This window comes from Oryctolagus cuniculus, chromosome 15 (assembly GCF_051225735.1).
Source record: "Oryctolagus cuniculus isolate XC-2025 breed Fujian yellow rabbit chromosome 15, ASM5122573v1, whole genome shotgun sequence".
Classification (NCBI taxonomy): domain Eukaryota; kingdom Metazoa; phylum Chordata; class Mammalia; order Lagomorpha; family Leporidae; genus Oryctolagus; species Oryctolagus cuniculus.
The window spans coordinates 65,865,193-65,884,745 of record NC_142881.1 but is presented as its reverse complement, the minus strand read 5'-3'; the positions used below and the strand labels follow the sequence as shown (position 1 = coordinate 65,884,745).

The window sequence follows — 19,553 nt, the reverse complement described above, 5'->3', positions numbered from 1 at the left end:
ACTGCCCCCCCCCCAAATGTTCCTGAGACCTGGGCCTTTGGCTCTCCAAGTCTAGGGCAACACGCACGGCCCCTCTGGCCCTTGGGTGCCCGGGGCCCCCGGAGCCTCCTCTGCTGAGGAATCAGCCATCTTCTCCCCAAGAACGCTGCTGAGAGACATCTCCCTGTGAACCTTGCGGGCCCCCTCCAGGTGAGACCGTCCATGTGTCTTCCTCACATTTCTCGGACTCTGCAACGTGGAAAACCACACCTGCTTCCCAGTCCGGAGGCTCCCCTCCAACCGTCCCCAGTCTGCGCCCTCACCCCAGACGGCGCCTTTCATCCTTGGCACCAGCCACCACCTCTCCAGCTGAGCTCTGCTTTGACTCAGTCCTCACAAATGTGTCTAAGCACCGACTCTGTATTAGGGCACAACCTCCGTCCCTTTAGTCCTCACCACACTTGTCTGAGATGGATGTGATGAGCCCTGTTTCACAGGCGCAGAGACTGAGGTGAAGTGTGGAGCGACTTGCAGAGATTCCCCAGGTTTGGGGGTGGGGGGATGGATTAGGCAGGAAAAGATCCTGTCCTCCCTGGAAGCTCCCATGACTTGCTGAGTCACTTGCTCCTGCCCCACCTGTCCCTGCCAATCTCCAGGAAGGAGAAATGACACCAGAGAGGCAGAGCGGAGTGACCACAGAGGCAGAGGAGTGGGCGGGCTGGCTCATGGCTGAGCCCCGGCTCCCAGAGCAGGGGGAAGGCGCCGAAGCCACGCCTTGCCCCAGCGTCTTTGAGCTTGAGGAACTCCTGAGGGCGGGGAAGGCCTCTTGCAGCCGTGTGGACGAAGTTTGGCCCAATCTTTTCATAGGCGATGCGTGAGTGGTAGCTGGCATGGGGGTGCGGGAGTGGAGCCAAGAACTGGCAGTCTCTGAGCTCTTTACCGGATATGAGGGTGGACGGGAACAAGGAGAAACAGTTCTGTTCTGAGCATCTCAGGTCAGGGACTTTGCCTGGAATCCCACGGGCTGGGGACAGCGCAGTGACCAGGCGGGGCCACCAGGAGGAGCAAGGGCTTCTCCTGCCTGGAAGCCTGGCGCTTTCCAGAGTCCTCAGGTGCATTAGCTGGTTGGGGGGCGCAGAAGCCTGGAGAATGGTATTTGGAGTGTGAGACTGGGTACATAAAGAGTCCCCTTCCTGGCCCCAGTGCCCCTCCTGTGGACACAGAGTGGGTGGAGAAGCCTGACTGAAGGTGAATCAGGGAGGTGGGGCCTGTATAGACGCAGATGAGAGGCAGGTGTCAGGTATTACCAGCATTGGTCAGGGATGGGAGGGAGAGCATCGGGCAAGAAGGGAGGAGCTGAAGCAACCCCTGCCTTCCATCCTAGCCAGGGGAAGCTCACCAAGGAAGCAGGGGTCTAAAAATAGCACCTGCACCATCACCTCTCCCACCAGAAAGCTCGGAGGGCTGCAGGCTCCAGCTGGAACTTACTGGGTTCTAGCTTCTTTTTGACCCTCAGAGCTCCTGGCTACTGAAGTAGGGGTCCAGGCAAAGCCCCTTCCGTAACTCCACGGCTCCACCAGCAGCCAGCCCTCTCCCTGCCCTCCCCAGGGCCACGGCTAACAACCGCTACGAGCTGTGGAAGCTGGGCATCACCCACGTGCTGAACGCCGCCCACGGAGGCCTCTTCTGCCAGGGTGGTCCTGACTTCTACGGCAGCAGTGTGTCCTACCTGGGGGTGCCAGCCCACGACCTCCCTGATTTCGACATCAGTGCCTACTTCTCCTCTGCAGCGGACTTCATCCACCGAGCTCTCAGCACACCCGGGGGTAGGATCTGGGGTTCCAGCCCCCATCCCACCCTGCTCATTCACAGGGAGGGCGCCCCTCTTCCCCTCATTCATCCCTGACTCGCAAAATTCTCCTGCTCAGTGCTCCAGTATTTGATCTGACCCCATGGCTTCACAGATGGGGAAAGTGAGAGCAGCCCTGCGGCTGGCTGGGAGCCGGGTCTCACGAACACCACAGCAGCTCCGTCTCCAAAACACTCAGTTTTGGGAAATGACCACTTGGCCCCTCGATGTCTGCCCCCAAAGCACTTTCAAATGGCAAGCTAACTTCAGATACCTTGGGTCCCTCCAAGGGGCCTGGGGAGCCTGGAGCCCCTGCTTTGTGTTCATCCTTGAACCATGGCCTCAGGCAAGTCAGTGTCCCTCTCTGGACCGCAGTCTCCACGTCTGTGTGACGGGTATGACAGGCTACAGTTCCGGTCCCTTTTTAACGCCCAGAGCCCTTCGACACTCTTGCTTTTCATGCATTCCCTCACTAGCTATTTGCTGAGGATCTGCTGTATGCTGGGCCCTGAGCTGAATTCCGGGAGTCTAGACTTGAAGCCCTGCCCCACGGAATACGCCATCACGCGTCGGGGGGAAGGACAGTCAGAGGTGAAGCAGCACAACGGTTATTCCTGTGTAGGGATAAGTTTGACAAGTGCTCCTTCCCCCCCCCCCATCCCTCGAGATGTATTTTATTTGAAAAGCAAAGTGACAGAGAGAGAGGGAGAGCCAGAGAGAGAGAGAGAAAGGGGGGGGGGGGATCGTCCATCTGCTGAACTACTCGCCAAATGGCTGCAATGGCCTAGACTGTACGAGGCGAATTCAGGAGCCTGGAACTCCATCCAGGTCTCCAAGGTGGGTGATGGGTCCAAGTACTTGGGCCATCTTCTGCTGCCTTCCTAGGCACATTAGCAGGGAGCTGGATTGGAACTGGAGCAGCCAGGACTTGAACTGGCGCCCTGACATGGGATGCTGCCATCACAGGCAGTGGTTTAACTCACTGTGCCACAGCGCCAGCCCCAGAGGCACGTTTGAAGGGCAGGTGTATGCTCAAGCAGAGAATCGTTCATGGAGACCCATGCAAAAAGTGATGATCTGCTCTGTGATTCAAGCGACACTTTGAGTAGCCCAGTAGACCTGTGGGAGGAAGCCAGGTCTCAGGTGACATCTGAGGGATGGAGAAACAGCAGAGCAGGGTCAGTGGGCATGTTTTCCAGGTGGTTGGAATGGCATGTGGTCAGCTGAGCTGTCCAAGGAACTGGAAGTCGCCTCCCCATCCTACAGCTGAGGGTGGCTAGGACCGTGGGGGCCTCTGAGGTAAGGCTGCCGAGCTCCTAAAGGGCCATGCGAGGAAGTTGGACTGCATGGCACAGCAGGTGTCAGTCTACCCATCTGACAGATCAGAAAAGTAAAGCCCACAAAGGTCGACTGACTTGTCTGGGTTCACAGGTGTGCACCCAAGGCAAAGCTGGGAAAAGAAACCCAGCCTCGGGGGGCAGCTGGCAGGAAAGGGTCTTTCACCAGATGTCTCCCTCAGCCAAGGTCCTGGTGCACTGTGTGGTGGGCGTGAGCCGTTCTGCCACGCTCGTCCTGGCCTACCTCATGCTGTGCCAGCGGCTCTCCCTGCGCCAGGCCGTGATCACCGTGAGGGAACATCGATGGGTCTTCCCCAACCGAGGCTTCCTCCATCAGCTCTGCCAGCTGGACCAGAAGCTGCGGGGTGCCGGCCGCAGCTGAGGAACCAGGTGAGGAGTGGCTGGGGCAAAGCTGGGGCTGTTGACATCGAGGTGGCAGGTGAGAGCTTGGGCAGGTAGTATAGACCAGGACAGCACTGGGGCCTGGATGGGAAAGGCCAGGTGAGGGGCTGGGCAGGGGACCTGGGCGGCGGTGCTCAGGGCAGTGTGTGGCTGCCAGTGAGGGTGTGAGGGGGCTGGTCCATACCCCAAGTTGCTGGCTCCCCTTACCCACCCAAAGCCTCACCAGGGCCCAGCCTAGGCAGCCTGTCCCATCTCTCCCAGCCCGACCCGTACTCTTGAGAGAACACAAAAGGAAGGAAAGGTATAGGCGGTGCAAGATGGAAGTGGTAAGGCTTCCCACCTCTCCTGGGGCTGTCTGCCCTGCCTGGGCACCGAGCCTGGGGGCTCCCTCACATCCCCTCCAGCCAGCAGCTCTGCCAGCTGCATGGCCTGCACCTCTACAACCTGTCCCCCACCCCCACCCCCAGTCACAGCTCCAGGGAAAGCACATTCTGGGCTCTGCTGAGCGTCACCCAGCCCAGCCCCACCATTCCCACGAGCAGGTTCCCAAATGTGCTGCTGCCATTGCTGTGTGTCCAGTGCTGGGCAGCAACAGCAGGGGTCCTGAAGTCACACAAGGGGAGTGGGCCCCCTAGAGCTCCTCTCCCAAGCCCTTGCTAGGCACAATGTCTCCTCTTCCCAGATGCTGGGTGGGACAAGCTGAGCTTCCCCAGCAGGAACCCCGCTTCTCAGGTACCCAGCCCACCGATGGTCACAGAGGTCCTGCTGCTTGTTTCTCTAGAATCAGTCCCAGGTGGGAGGCAGCAAGGGTGTCTGTTCTTGGGGTGGAGACCCCAGGATTTTACGGAAGTTACTGCATGCCCAGCACCCACTGACATGGAGGGACTGCCAGCTGCAGGTGGCTGATTGGCCTGGGCACCCCCAGGAGCTACAGGGCACTGCTTTCTGCTCTGCCCCAGGGCTCCCCAGACAAGGCCTGAATCCTTCCCTGGCTTGTTTGTTTCTCTGAATACATGGCCCGTGCGGCAGCCCAGCCAGCTGAAGGGGAGACCCGCAGGCATCACAGAGGCCTTTCCATAGGCCGGCTGGAGGATGAGCATCTTGGAGAGGAGGGTTAGGGAAGGACTGGGTGAGTGTGACAGGAGAGACAGGGTTACAGCTAGGGTGGAGATTAGGTCTAAGGCCACGCTGGTGAGGAAGTGTCACATGGAGCTCTGAGTGTGGGGGCAGAGGGAGAGGCGGACATGCTCTCCCATGGGAATGGCATGGTCCCAGCCTGCTCTCTTCAAGACAGGTTTCGGAAGCCTAGCAGAGCAGCAGTCTCTGATAATGCCCAATTAACCTTCCCCAGCTGGGGGCCCTTAAACATCCTCACCTCTGACCTTAGCATCTTTCCCTTCAAGCTGGCGGCTTCCAGGAAGTCACCTGGGAAGGGTGGCAGCGTAACAAAATTCACGGGGGAGCCATCCACCAAACTGTCTTTGCAAATGGAGCCCCCAGGAGTTGTGCAGTGCACAGCCTGTGCAGCCACACAGCCTGTGCAGGACGGAGGAGCTGTGAGGTTTCTCTCTAGGCCTGCTTCATCTCTCCCGGAACCTGCACCTACTCCACCTCACACAGCTCTTGGCCCTGCCCCAACAAGTCCTAGCCAAGGTATCCCGTGGTACACCTGCCTATAATACAGAGCTCTTCTCTCTCCCAGCGTCCAGCCTTACTTCCTGTCCCGAGGCTCTGCCACTTGGCCACCCTGGTCTTGGCCCTACTGCTGTCGCTGGAGGCCCTGATCCAGGTGGATGCCTGTAAGACAGTAAGAGCCCAGCGTGGGATCCGCCCTCGAGCCGTCTGCTTCTTCCTGTTGCCTGCACCGCTTGTCAGCCACAGTCTTCAGTCCCCACAGGTGGGAGTGGGCCACCCTCTCAGCGGCCCCCCAAAGTTCCAGGAACCCGAGTCCGCGGGAGGAGAGGGGCAGGAGAAGAGAGAGGGAGGGGAGTCTAAGCCTTCATGCCAGCCCGTGGCCACGGCTGCTCCCTCTTCCACCGCCCCAGACCTCGGGGAGCAGAGAGGGGAAGGACCCGGCTGGGCTTGGCACTGACCGTGCCGTGGACCAGTGGACACACTGGGAGTGGCCGGGGCGGGGGGGAAGCAGGGAATAGACAGCATGCTTTACAGTTCATCTCAAATCAAAAAATAGAAACAGCATCAAGTGTGCAGAGACAGGCGGCTGGAAGCCGGCACCGCAAACTGCCTGTCAGAGGAGAGCACAGCCTGCGCCGGGTACCCCCCCAGGTGGGTGAGTGCTGTTTTGGAGATGGGTGCGTGCTGGGAAATGAGGGCCAGGGCTCCTGTTGGGCAGGGCTGGGCGCTGGGTTGGGGGACCCAATAAGGTCAGAGATCGGAGTATAAACAAACCACAGGAGAATCCAAAGGACCAGGCTTGAAAGCTGGTTGCCACTCCTATTGGCTGTGTGGCCCTGGGTACAGTGCTTAACCTAAGTCTGTTTGCTCACCTGTAAAGTGGGGATGATGGTGTCATCGGCTCTGTAAGGGTTCCATGGGGACTCAGGGAGAACATGTGGGTGGCCTAGCTCTGGGTGAGCCATGGCACATCCTTGGTAAGCGCTGACTTTCAGTCACTGCTGGAAAGGGGAAGAATCACAAGCAGAAACCACACTTCATGCCCTGGGGAAGCTGCCCTCTACCTAGGCTGAAAGGGTGAGAGTAATTATAGGAATGACAGTAACAGCAGGACGCTCACTGGCTGGGTGCTCGCCACGAGGCGGGCGCTGGGGAGGTACTTTTCAATCACTGCTTGGTGGAATTCCCCCAGCAGCCCCACCGGATACCCCTGCTCAGAGAAGGCCACAGGGACAGGAGTGCCAGGCCTGACAGGTCTGCCCAGGGCCTCTGCCCGCCCCCATTGGCTGCTGGCCACCCCCGCTGAGGCTTCCTTCCCCAGACCCTGAGATCTCCAGCCCCACCTGGCCTGTGAGGCCCGTGGTGGTGGGGAGGAGGAGGCAGTGAGGGGCTGGGGAGCTGCTGAGGAGGGGGCAGGGGGGAGGGCCCCTGTCCAAGCGGGTATGGGCCTTGTCCAGGCTGTGAGTGCGCAGGGCGGTGTCTGGGATGCGGAGGAGGTGGCAAGCTTCCCAGAGGCGGGTGGGAGACAGAGGCAAGCAGGGAGAGTATCCTGGAGAGAAGGAAAGAGCCACACAAAGACAGAACCCAAGGGTGGGACTTGTCAACTGCAGCGGACAGGAGCAGCAAACCCACTGCCCCTGGAGGCTGCTGTCCACTGGAGCAGGAGAGGCAGGCATCAGGCCAGCTGGGGGCCAGGGAGCAGACAGAGGACTGAGCAGGTGGAGAGGAGCAGGGCCAAGCCTGTGCGCCGGGGCGCTGGGCCCCTGGGCCCCTGCTTGCCCCCTGTGGAGGCCCAGGAGAGATATACGTGAAAGAAGTTTCAGGCAGGGTGCCCCGAAGGCCAGGGCTGGGGGCCGCTGCATCTTAGGTGTGCCTGGAGCTTGACAGAAGAGTCACATGCAGGCTGACAGGTGGGCCAGGCCTGCAGTGGGACAGACAGGTCGGGTTATTCTTTGAGCGCCTAGAAGTAGCTCTCAGTCCAAGGAAATGCCCTATTCTCCAGACTTGAGACTTGGTATCCTAGTAGGCTGAGGCCTGAATTGTGGCCTGGCAGTCCCTAATCCCTGACCCCTCTATACCTTCCTCTGGGGAGTTAGATCCAGTTCTTTATCAGCGGCAGCCTGGCTGCCACTTCTCTGGCACATTTGGGCTGCAAGGCACCTGATGGCCACCTGGGGGCAGCCTTACCCCACACCAAGCTCAACAGGCCAGAGCCCCGGGCCTGTCAGGCTTCCCAAAGCCCCATCTGGCCCCGCCTAGGGCTGCTGCACCCGCACTGGGTATCTGCAGGCCGGTGGGACTGTTGGACTCCCCCGGGGCCGGAGAGCTTCCCTACCTGGCCCCATGGCTTTGCAGTTACAGCCCACGCTGACACTCCATGAACAACCTCAGATGGGACCCCAGAGAATCCAGGAAACTCAGGCCACACTGGAATATTTAGCAGGGACAAGAGAAAGTGTGGCCCAGAAAGCAGCAGAGACTTGCTGGAGGCCACAGAACAGGATGTGGTGGAGTCCCAAGGGGGGCAGTGTCTCCCTCCCTCTCTCTGAAGTTCTCTCCCTGCCACTTCAGGCAGCCTCTGTCTCTGGGGGGCAATTAGGAGGCCAAGAGACTGCAAGCACGCCAGAGCCTGAGTTCCCCCCTTGGGGCCTGCTCTGCTCTCGGCCCCACCCCCCTGGGCACCAGGGCGAGGACCTGGAATTCTAGCCGCTTCACAGGGTTTGTGTTCTGGGCGGAGCCCACCCCGTAACCGGGCCCCAGCCCCAGCCCCGTTCTGCTCACATGTGGAGTCCTGCCCTTGCACCCATTCCCCTAAGCCCGACCCCAGGCCATGCCCTAGGTAGGTGGCAGGCCACCCAGCCTGCCTTGTGAGGTCACAGTAGGGGATGAAGGGGAAAGGTGGGTCCTCACTTCCGCCCTGCCCACCGGCCACCCGCTGGGTGAGCCTGGCCAAGCCAGTGGCCTCCTGGGTGCCCATTTCTCTTTCTGGCCCTGGAACCGCCTACCAAAAGGAAAAGATGTTCTTCCCAGTGTGCACCTTTCCTAGCTACTGGCTGAAGAGAGCAGGCGCAGCTGGCCAAAGCCAGCCCCCGTTCCCATCCCAGCCCCAGGCCCAGGTCCTGGTTCCACTGTCACCCCAGCTCTGCAGGCTCCCGGACGCCCTCAGCCAGCTGACTCCTGACACCACCCACCCCACCCGGGTGAGGCCTGTCGTGCCACACTGGCCTGAGCCACAGGGGTAAGGAGGAAAAGCCCGGGCCTGTGGCAGAAGGTGGCTTGGCAGTGCAGGCCCCTGAGGGAAGGGACGGGTTGGTGGGCCACTCCCCAGAGTCCTCAGAGGCAGCACCTGAAGGAGCACACACCTGCCACTCATCAGCCACAGGGCAAACATTCTGAGCTTGAGCTTCCATCTGCATAAAACAGAAGCACCCCACAGGGAGGCAGCAGACACAAAGGGGTGCTAGTTCATTCATTCTGTGCAAATGCCCACAAACCCCAGTCCACACCACCTCTCTCCCCGGAGGGTGGGAGAGGGTGGGAGCCCCAGGGCCAGCCTAGCCTGGAAGCAGCAGGAGAGGGTGTTATATATTAATGTTAGCCCTCACAAAACACACCGAACACTGGAGTAAGGGAAAAGGTTTATTGGGGAACACCCAACAGACCGGAGGGGTGGGGTGGTGAAGGAAAAAGAGAGCACGTGTCTGGGAAGGGGGTCTAATATACCTTTTCCAGGGGGTGGGCAGTGAGGTAGGAATTAGCCAATTCCATTAAGTTGGGAGTGGAGCTTGGCACAGGTAGTTTGGGCCATGTGGCTACCTGGCTTTCAGTAATGGCGGCCAGTACCGGGGCATAGAATGTGTATCAGGTGTAGATCGCGCCACAGATAAGACTGCGCCTGCACCATTTTCCTAACAGAGGGGGCTTGCTGGGTATCCTATGAGAGACATAACCATCTGGGGGTTCTGTCCCTACAAAGTCTCAAGTGCTCAGCCACTTCCAGGGCAGGATCTCTACTGCCCAGCATTGCAACCTGGGAACCCCAAGAACGCCTGGTCCAAAGCTCCCAACAGAGGGCAGGAGAGTGGTCTGCCCAGTTCTGTGGTGGCGAAGGAGTTCTAGTTCCCCAGGAAAAGGTTCTGGGCCCCAGCCCTAGCTGAGCTGATTAAGAACTTCATGCAAAGTAGCTGAGGCTTCCCACAGTGCCCAGGGGCACCTGCCCTGCCTTGCCCTGCGGCCCGCCCCGGCTGGCCGCCAGCCACCGCTTGTCTGCTCTGTTCCAGGATGAACTCACTGCAGAAGCAAGACCTCCGCAGGCCCAAGATCCACGAGGCAGGGCGGGTGTCTCCCTACCAGCCGCCCACGCTGGCCTCACTGCAGCGACTGCTGTGGGTCCGCCGCGCTGCCACGCTGAGCCACGTGAATGAGGTCTGGCCCAACCTCTTCTTGGGAGATGCGTGAGTAAGACCCACGAGAGGGGCGGGCGTGGCAGAGGCTACAAAGTCCACACAGGAGGAGTCCTCCCCTGCTTCCCACCATCTCTTTCCACATTTTCCTTTCCTCCTTAGTTTTAATTTTGACTGTGGAAACAGAACTCAGATAACACGCATCTATAAACAATGTCCTGGAGTTAGTTTCACCTGTCCTTTACAAGCATGTGAATGGAATGAGAGAGAGAGAGAGAATTGTGCTTGGGTTTATTTCCTTGGAATTGTGAGGGGCATCCACATTGTTATGTATAGCTGCAGTTCATTCAATTTTCTCTGCTGTGTAATATTCCATGGCATGATTACAGCACAGTTTAATCCATTCTGCTGTATATGGGCATATGAATTGTTTCTAGTTTTGGGGTACTATGAACAGTGGTTCCAGGAATATTTTAGTGCACGTATCCTGGGAAAACATAAATATACAGAAGTTTCTCTAAGGTGTGTGTATGTGTGCGTGTGTGTGTGTGCGTGTATAGAACTGTTGTTTTTTCCTAAGAGTATCTTTTACGTTTTAGAAAAATGAGGGGCTGGCGCCGTGGCTCACTTGGTTAATCCTCCACCTGCGGTGCCGGCATCCCATATGGGCACCCGTTCTAGTCCCGGCTGCTCCTCTTCCAGTCCAGCTCTCTGCTGTGGCCCAGGAAGGCAGTGGAGGATGGCCCAAGCCCTTGGGCTCTGTACCTGCATGGGAGGCCAGGAGGAAGCACCTGGCTCCTGATCGGCGCAGCGCCGGCTATAGCAGCCATTTTGGGGGTGAACCAACAGGAGGAAGACCTTTCTCTCTGTCTCTCTCACTGTCTATAACTCTACCTGTCAAATAAATAAAAAAAGAAAAAAAGAAAAATGAACCAAAATATATGGATTTTGCAGATAACTAGTAACAAATTTTTGTGGACTTTTAAAAAAATGCACATACATGTTTTTTTTTTTTTTTTCACAAAAATGGTATCATTTGATAATCCCATTTTGTGAGCTGCTTTTATAGAAAGCTTTTTTTAAATGGAGTCATACTCCATATATTAAAACATCTGGTTTGTATTGTATATTCTCCTCAGGTTCTCAGCGTAGCGTGAACAGCTTTCCCCTCTCAGCAGCATGAGGGACATTTCGGTGACTGCACAGTGTTTCCTCACTGAGATACACAGGAAACATATCCAAGACCTCCAGCGGGTGCCAGAAACAACACACAGTACCAAACCCTATGCATATTTTCTCCCGTGCACTTTTCAATGAGCCTTTAATTCATAAGTTAGGCACAGGAAGAGATGAACAACATAAGAGCAGACCAGAACAGCTACGGTGTTAGGCAGACTAAGGGTCACAGGAACACAAGCAGCGTGGTCCCTCTGACAACCTAGAGGGCTCCAAGTGTCCACAGGGCTGCAGTGTACACAGCCTGCGTGGAACAGAGGGGCGACCCGAGGCTGGGCTGGACATGGCAGGATGGCCAAAGATTTCACAACAGCACCCCATTTAAAACACATGAATTGTGTATTTCTGGGATTTTCCATTCAGTATTTTCAGACCGTGGCCAACCACGACACAAAGCAAAACCAGAGATGGGGGAAGACTACTGTGCCACATTTAAGCTCCCATAATAGGATACTTGGGAGGGTTTTCCCTCATTTGTCATTTTATTTATTTGAAAGTCAGAGTTACACAGAGAGAGAAAGAGAGGCAGAGAGAGCGAGAGTTCTTCCATCCGATGGTTCACTCCCCAATTGGCTGCAACAGCCGAAACTGCGCCGATCCGAAGCCAGGAGCTTCTTCCAGGTCTCCCATGCGGGTACAGGGGCTCAAGGGCTTGGGCCATCTTCTACTGCTTTCCCAGGCCATAGCAGAGAGCTGGATGGGAAGTGGAACAGCCGGGACTAGAACTGGTGCCTGTATGGGATGCTGGCGCTTCAGGCCAGGGCGTTAACCCGTTGCGCCACAGTGCTGGCCCCTAACTTGTCATTATTTTTAATATTACTACCCTCAGTTCACATATGTCTGTGGGCACATTTTATTTTTCTCTTTAAGATTTATTGATCTATTTATTTGAATAGCAAATGACAAAGAGAGAAAGGGATCTTCTATTAGCCAGGACTGGGCCAGGCTAAGTCAGGAGCCAGCAATTCCATCCAGGTGTCCCACAGAGTGGACAGTGAGAGAGAGAGAGAGCTGTTTTTGTATTTCTCATAGACACACATTGAAAATAGAGCTATTTACAACATTTATGTTCCTGTTGTATTTTTAGATAATCTATCGATTACGAAGAGAAGTAAGTTTTTTTATTTTTATTTATTTATTTTTTTGACAGGCAGAGTGGACAGTGAGAGAGAGACAGAGAGAAAGGTCTTCCTTTTGCCGTTGGTTCACCCTCCAATGGCTGCCACGGCCGGCGCACCATGCTGATCTGAAGGCAGGAGCCAGGTGCTTATCCTGGTCTCCCATGCAGGTGCAGGGCCCAAATACTTGGGCCATCCTCCACTGCACTCCCGGGCCACAGCAGAGAGCTGGCCTGGAAGAGGGGCAACTGGGACAGAATCCGGCGCCCCAACCGGGACTAGAACCTGGGGTTCCAGCGCCGCAGGCGGAGGATTAGCCTATTGAGCTGCGGCGCCGGCCTTGACTGAGGTTCTGATATGGGATGCTTGCATTTCCAACAGTGGCTTAGCCCACTGTGCCACAGCATCTGCACCTCTGGGCATAGTTCTGATTGATGTTAGGAGACCTGCTAGGGGCAAAGTACACATACATTTTTTTTAAAGATTTTATTTATTTATTTAAGAGGTAGAGTCACAGACAGTGTGAGGGAGAAACAGAGAGAAAGGTCTTCCTCCCATTGGTTCACCCCCAAATGGCCACTACAGTCGGAACTACGCCGATCCGAAGCCAGGAGCCAGGTACTTCTCCTGGTCTCCCATGGGGTGCAGGGCCCAAGCACTTGGGCCATCCTCCACTGCCCTCCCGGGCCACAGCAGAGAGCTGGACTGGAAGAGGAGCAGCCGTGACTAGAACCCGGTACCCATATGGGATGCTGGCGTCTCAGGCAGAGGATTAGCCAAGTGAGCCACAGCGCCGGCCCCAAAGTACACATACATTTTTAAGGCTTCTGATGCATGTGGCCCAACTGCCCTCCAGAAAGCTGGCCTCGATGAAAGTGAGTGTGAAATGCCAACTAGAAGAGCTCCTCCTCGGGCCCCCCCCCCCCCCATTCACTGGCTCCAGTGGCTCCCCTCCGAGGGGAACAGTGCAGGTTGGGGAAGCGACTTCCAACCCGTCACACAGCACGTGTGACCTGGTGAGATCCACACCCACCTTCCACTGCAGGTACACAGCCCGGGACAAGAGCCAGCTGATGCAGCTGCGCATTACCCATATTGTGAATGCGGCCGCAGGCAAGTTTCAAGTGGACACGGGTGCCAAGTTCTACCGAGGAATGCCCCTGGAGTACTACGGCATCGAGGCCGATGACAACCCCTTCTTCGACCTCAGCGTCTACTTTCTGCCCGTTGCTCAGTACATCCGAGCTGCCCTCAATGCTCCCCAGGGTGAGCTCCCGGGGCGGCTGTGGGGGGTGGGGGATGGGATGTGCGCTGGGGCCATGCATTTTTCAGTAGCACTGAGGGGTGGGGGGGGTCTAGAGCCCCAAATCTCTCCAGCAGCCTTCCCACTCTGTGAAGTAAAGAACTAAAGCCATTTGATGATGTCCCATTCAAGGCCACCTGGAACAGTCAGAGCCATCACTAAGATCCATGGGGCCATCAGTGTAACTGTCTCCTTCAGCAAGAGGGCAGGCTTGAGCAGGACCTAGCAAAGGCTCGAGACAGACTCCTCTGAGATGAGGCCATGGCATAGGCTGCTGGACAGAGACAGAACTGGGGCGAAGGAAAGCAAGTGGCATCCTCTTTAATCTGAGGCGAACCAAGGGACCTTGGGAGCTCAGCAGCCCCCTCAAGTTGCAACGGAGGCCAGAGGAAGGCACCTTGGGCCATGAAAAAGGAACCCCGGGGATGACCATCACTCTGCCACTCACATGCTGTGTGATCTTGAGCCTGCCACCTTCCCTCTCTGTGTCTCAGTTGCCATATCTGACAGTGAGGACAGTGTCAGTATTCCAAGAGGCTATGATGGGTGGGCTGCAGGCTGGCCACTTTCTCCCAGTGAAATGGGTGGCTTGAGAGCAGGTGGCTGACACCAGGTTGGTCTCCCCACAGGCCGTGTGCTGGTCCACTGTGCCATGGGGGTCAGCCGCTCTGCCACGCTTGTCCTGGCTTTCCTCATGATCTGCGAGAACCTGACACTGGTTGAAGCCATCCAGACAGTGCAGGCCCACCGCGATATCTGCCCCAACTCGGGCTTCCTCCGTCAGCTCCAGGTCCTGGACAACCGGCTGGGCCGGGAGACGGGGCGGCTCTGATGTTACAAGCAGCGCAGCGGCCTGATCCTCCCACCAGCATGGCCCAACTCAACCAGCCTGGCCTGGGGGCAACAGCCTCTGCTGTCTCCAGTGACCCTGAGATACAAACAGCAAGTGGGGGCTTAGCTGAAGCAGAGGCAGAGAACGCTGGCAGTGACCTTTAGCAGGTGGATTTCCCTAACCCAATCCAGAGATTCTTTATGCAAGAGAGTTGATTCTTTCTCTATAATAAAAGGTTCATCATTATTAAGATAGGAGATTTCTGGTGGTTTCTGAGGCATTGGCTTAATCTCAGGATGGCCACCAGGTAGCAGATGGCTTTGCTAATTTAGCATGATGGCAGCTTTAATAAGGAGAGAGTCTTAGTCCATTCTAAGGCTTAGTGCAGAAGAAGGGCAGGTGGGGATCAATTAGTGATGTCTGCCTTGAGCTACAAATGCTGAGGGCAAGATGACCTCTTCCTCCTCTCGTCCTCCTTGTCCTCTTGTAACCCTGCAGCAGTCAGGCGGTCTGACTGAGACCAGCGTTTGACGCATCACCATGCTCTCCATGCCCACACTGCCCAAAGCTGATAATCAACACTTGCTGTGCACAAACAGCATCTCTCAGAACCAGCCAATCTTTTCACCTGCACTCCACTTCTAAAAGGCCTACTTAACGAGGACAGTCACCTAAAGACACAGGCCTTCAACAAAAGGACAGGGACTGGTGAGGAGACATACCAGAAGTCCTGCTTGAAGGGCATTCTGTGCTGGGATAAGCCATTTTGCTTTGTGTTTCTAAGTTCTTATGCTCTAACGAAACAGCAGGCACAGAAAGCTCCCCAGAGTGGTACACACCCAGGGCGTACATGAGCATGAGCACTGGGTCTCCTTCAGCCTCTGGCAACTCCCATCTGGGCCCTGCCTCCTCTTATTGCCCCTCGAACGCCAAGGTTTCTGAGTCCCACCCTTGGCCTTTTCTCTTCCTTGGCGTCGCCGCTCCCCTGGGCACGATCTTGCTCCACAGGCTCTAGGCTAATGCCTCCCAGGCAGATACGGATGGCTCAGATCTCTTCCCTGAGCTCCAGTCTTCTGCATCCCACTGGCCACCTCCATGTGAGTACTGGACTTGAACTTCAGACTCACCTGGACTTTGCACCTCCCCACACCCAGATCCACTCCTGTTCCTAGCTTCCTGTTTCAGTGAAGGGTTTTGACAGCCGCTGTTCCCAAGTTAATGGCAGGTGTCATCCTGGACGCCTCCTAACTACCCCCAGATCTGCTCACTAAACTGTACGTTGGTTGTAACCATTGAAGTTCAAACTATCCTTGGCTCTCACCCAGATTCTTGCTATGCTGCCCTTGCCATCTCTCCGCCCCCAGCCTCACTGGTCTGAGATGGACACTTTACTAACAGGAAAAAACCTCATCATGCACCCTTCCGCTGAAAGCCCCCAAAGTACGAACACCTTCACACAGGATGAAGGTGCCTCCCATATCTCCAGCCATATTGCAGCTCTGTCCCCAAGCTCTCTGTGCAAGTAAGAAACGGTGACTCTACCCGGATGCACCGCTCTTAGCCCTGTGCTGCATGTGCCACAGGCAGCACCACCAGGAATGCACCACCCCACCCTGCTTCACTGGGCTAACCCCAGAATCTCCCTGAGGTCTCAGTTTAGATGGCACTTCTGGGAAGCCCACCCAGAGCCCCCCAGCCTAGGGGAAGTGCTCCTCCCAGGGCTACCAAAATGTCCCCCTTGCTGTGACACCACCTTTCACTGTGAAAGTGTCACTACAACCACCCTGTACCGTCATCCCTCCCAGTTGGCTGTGTCTGACCAGGGAAGGCACAGGGTCCCACAGCTGCCATGCTCTCTGCTTGGACTCCACCCTCAGGTACTTGGTCTTCTCTCCAGATGCCACCAGGGGGAAGGGATCCCAGGGTGCACCTCCTCTCCAGCTAGCTCCACCAGCTGTCAGCCTCTCACAATCTGGCTCCCCCTAATGCCCTCTTCCTAGCATTTCCTATCCCCTGGAGCTCCTCCCTTCTCCCTCCAGCTCTGCCCTCCTTCGGACTGAGGGCTTTTGCCTTCTCTGCAGTCCTTCCGGAGAGCCAGTGCTTTCCCTTTGGACAAATAGGACAAACATGCACCTCTGAGCAAACCAGCTTTTGAGGCAGAAGCAACCCTGGGCAAGCAGCTTACTGAAGGAAAAGTTTCCCTTCCTCCTGAGTGGACACAGCCCCAAGTCAGAGTGCCCAGCTGGGTGAGCTGATTGCTGGCTGGGTTTCAGCTCCCATCCATCCCTTCTGTGATTCACAAGATGCACAAATGGATGCTGCCTGCCTGGGAGGGATTTAAAGACCCATTTTACAGGTGCACACACAGATGCTCAGAGAAGAGGAGACAGGGCTGGCTCTTCTGGGTCTGGTTCTAGGCCCAGCCAGCCCCTCTGCCTGCTGCACTTGGCCCAACGCCAGCTGGCTGCTGGCTGTTCCTTTCCCAACTGGAGGACAGCAGCTTAGTGGCAGGGCCCAGCTCTAGACAGCCAGGGCTCCTCTCACCCCAGGGGCGGAAAGTTATCTCCTTCCATCCCCAGGCCTACAGGGCCTGTCACTCTGCAGAGCAAAGCTCAGCAGCCCCTCCTGCCCATCCCCTGTTCCCTGGGATCTACACCCAGGGCCTGCCTGACAACTCAGTCATGGTTGCTGTTTCTTGCTCATGCACCATCAGTGGACCCCAAAACACTGGCTCCAGGAGTCAGGATCTAAGTCATTATCCTGGTCTCTGCTAGCGGGCAGCCTGCCCCTGTAGCTGGGTTTTAGCAGGTCGCCAACCTGGGGCTCAGCGGACTGTGCTCAGAATCTGGGGCTGCAGGGAGGAAGGGAGGGAAGCCATGAGGAAGCAGGTATGAGGAAAGTCACACATTCTCCAAGCAGCACAGCAAGCAGATGCCATGCTCCAGGCTGGCACCTCCCCAGATGCCCTCCTGCCTGCCACCCTCGCTGGGGGAAGTCTGTGGCAGTGGGTCCCCTCTCCCTCTGCCCAAGAGCAGCCTCATGAGAGGAGGCAGGAAGCATGACTAACAGTGTACCTGGGAAGCCAGACTCCGTCGGTTCAAATCCTGCCCCAGCCCCTTAACAGATGTGTGCCCTCAGTTAATCGTCCCCTGCCTCAGTTTCCCTTTTGGTAACATGGGATTAATCACAGCCAGCACCACACAGGACTGCTGGCTGGCTTGAGTGCGGCCTAGAGCAGAAGGTGCTCTGCAAGAGGTTTTGTTGGAGCTCATATGACAGCTTTGAGGATCCGCACCCCAGTCTCAGGCTAAAAGCTGGCAGTGTTCTCTGTGTGTTTATTGAGGGCACAGATGACTAAAAGTTGGCTGACCTTAATGTGACACGGTATCTCACAATGGATGCTGGAAAGGACAGAGGTGAAAAACTGGGGAAATCAGAATAAAGTTTGTGGTTTAGTTAATACTTGTAGTGTTCTATCAGTGTTAATGTCTTTGATACATGCAGCATGGTCATGTACAAAGCTAACATCAGGGAAAGCAAGGTGAGAGTATATAAAAAATATCTGCTATCTTTATAAGCCTGCTGTAAACCTAAATTTGTTTTAAAATAAAAATGATCTAACAATTACCAACTGCCATGCAGTGCTCTAGGTATGTAATTTCTTTTTTTTTTTCTTCGAGTCTTATCCATATGTTTTATTTCTTTAGAAAGAACATGGATCCAATACAGCAAAATGTTAAGACTTGGCCATACTGAGTTGTAGAAATATGAATTTTTGTTGCTTCTTTTTTTGTATGATTAGATATTGCATAATTTTAAAAGTAAAAATAAACAAATCAACTAACTGCTAATTTAGAAACAGCTTATTCTATATATTTAGATTTTGAAAGCTAGCGAGTCAAATGGATTTCAGGAAGTGTTCTGAATTAAAACTGGACCATTACTACTAGCCTTCAGGCATGGAATACTGAGAATTCAAATGTTATCCTTCCAAAACCTCCAAGAGGCTTTGTTATGGATAATCTTGCTTCAAAAAAAAAAAAAAAAAGCTAATGATGACCCAGTTTCCAGGATTTAGGGGAAAGAACTGTGGCTGAGGAGCTGCTAAGCCAGTGAGACAAACCATCCATCACTTCCCGCCCTCCTCCTGACCCTGCCGGGTAGATCCTATTATCCCCGCCTTACAGACAGGCGCACAGGAGCAGGGAGCTGAGCCAGGGCAGCCCACGCGCCAGGGCAACCACGAGGCCAGGCTGACGACTCTGATGGACAACCCCAAAGCCTCAGAGCCCAAACTCAAGCGAGTTGCATGTCATGCTCATAACACAGGCTGACAGGGGCCGGGGCAGTGAGCATGGAGGCCGCAGAGGCTATACGTCCCCCTTCTCTCTGGCTCCACATGGAAGTACTGGGTCACGTGGTCACAACAACTGCAGGGGAGGCTGGGAAATAGTCTGGGATGCTGCCTGGAAAGAAGATGGCACTGCAGACAGTGGGGATCCTGAGCAGACCTTCCACAGTAGCCACTGGGGAAGATAAGTATATATACATATGTATAATATTTATTATAGGAAGGCAGAATGACAGACACAGAGGGAGAGACAGATATTCCATCCACTGCTTTACTCTACAAAAGGCCACAACAGCCAGATTTGGGCCAGGAGTCAGGAACTCTATCCTGGTCTCCCATGTAAGCGTCAGGGGCCCAAGTACTTGAGCCATCATCTGCTGCCTCCCAGGCACATTAGCAGGGAGCTGGGTCAGAAGCAGAGCAGCTGGACTCAAACTGGCACTGATATGGGATGCCAACATTGCAAGTGGGAGTTCAATCCACTATACCACAACACCAGCTCCTATTTATAAATTTCATGATACTGATAAGTTATATATACAATTCAACACTCATAAGCCCTAAGGGGTAGCTATTGTTACTCTCATGTTACAGACGAGAAGTATGAAGCTCAAAAAGCTTACCCAACCTCTCCCAAGGTCACACGGCTAACGTAGCCACATCATACTCCCAACTCAGGCAGCAAATCTACGTGCTTAAATGCTTCCTGCGCCCACACTCTGAGCTGGCCTTAGTGACTTGTTTGCTAAAAGGAGACAGCAGAGTAACTTTCTGGGACTTCTGAGGCTGAGTCATAAGACACTGTGAAACTTCCAGCTCACTCAGGAACTGTGAACCACCGTGCACAACGTCTGACCCCACCCTGAGACCATCGTGCTGCCATGCTCCTGTGTGAGCTAGCTGCTCGCTAGTCTCAGCTGATCGCAGATGCTGGACATTTAAGGGAGCCCTCCTTGAACTCTCTAGATCACTACATCAGCCAGCTCAATCCCAAGGGACTTCTGCCAATGCCACAGGGAACAGAGGATTGTTCATCTGTGCCTGCCTGAATTAGTAACCTATGAATAAGATATAAGAAAATGCCCTTGTCTTGAGTGACTCAATGTGA

General features: G+C 55.4%; 3 protein-coding genes across 9 annotated transcripts in view; 2 read left to right on the top strand and 1 right to left on the bottom strand.

Moving 5' to 3' along the window:
• Positions 1-19,553, bottom strand: part of SAMD8 (sterile alpha motif domain containing 8) — a 128,479-nt gene that overhangs the window by 65,820 nt on the left and 43,106 nt on the right. The gene's annotated exons all lie outside the window — the stretch shown is intronic.
• DUSP13A (dual specificity phosphatase 13A) lies at positions 17-3,485 on the top strand. Of its 5 annotated transcripts, XM_089313512.1 has the most exons (5): positions 17-853; positions 1,588-1,805; positions 2,305-2,419; positions 3,028-3,127; positions 3,348-3,484. In XM_089313512.1, exons 1-3 carry the CDS (start codon positions 645-647, stop codon positions 2,313-2,315), a joined length of 438 nt encoding a protein of 145 aa, XP_089169638.1. In that variant the 5' UTR covers positions 17-644; the 3' UTR covers positions 2,316-2,419; positions 3,028-3,127; positions 3,348-3,484. The 5 variants fall into 5 exon arrangements, with proteins under 5 accessions (XP_089169638.1, XP_089169639.1, XP_089169636.1 ...); XM_089313513.1 differs by lacking the exon at positions 3,028-3,127 and having other exon boundaries at positions 3,348-3,485; XM_089313510.1 differs by lacking the exon at positions 2,305-2,419.
• DUSP13B (dual specificity phosphatase 13B) lies at positions 3,414-17,729 on the top strand. Of its 3 annotated transcripts, XM_089313505.1 has the most exons (7): positions 3,420-3,555; positions 5,270-5,464; positions 5,759-5,857; positions 8,343-8,440; positions 9,483-9,656; positions 13,005-13,225; positions 13,892-17,729. In XM_089313505.1, the coding sequence occupies exons 1-7, from the start codon at positions 3,469-3,471 to the stop codon at positions 14,092-14,094; spliced, it is 1,077 nt and encodes a 358-aa protein (XP_089169631.1). In that variant the 5' UTR covers positions 3,420-3,468; the 3' UTR covers positions 14,095-17,729. The 3 variants fall into 3 exon arrangements, with proteins under 3 accessions (XP_008268155.1, XP_089169631.1, XP_017204183.1); XM_008269933.4 differs by lacking the exon at positions 8,343-8,440 and having other exon boundaries at positions 3,414-3,555; XM_017348694.4 differs by lacking the exon at positions 8,343-8,440 and having other exon boundaries at positions 5,759-5,853.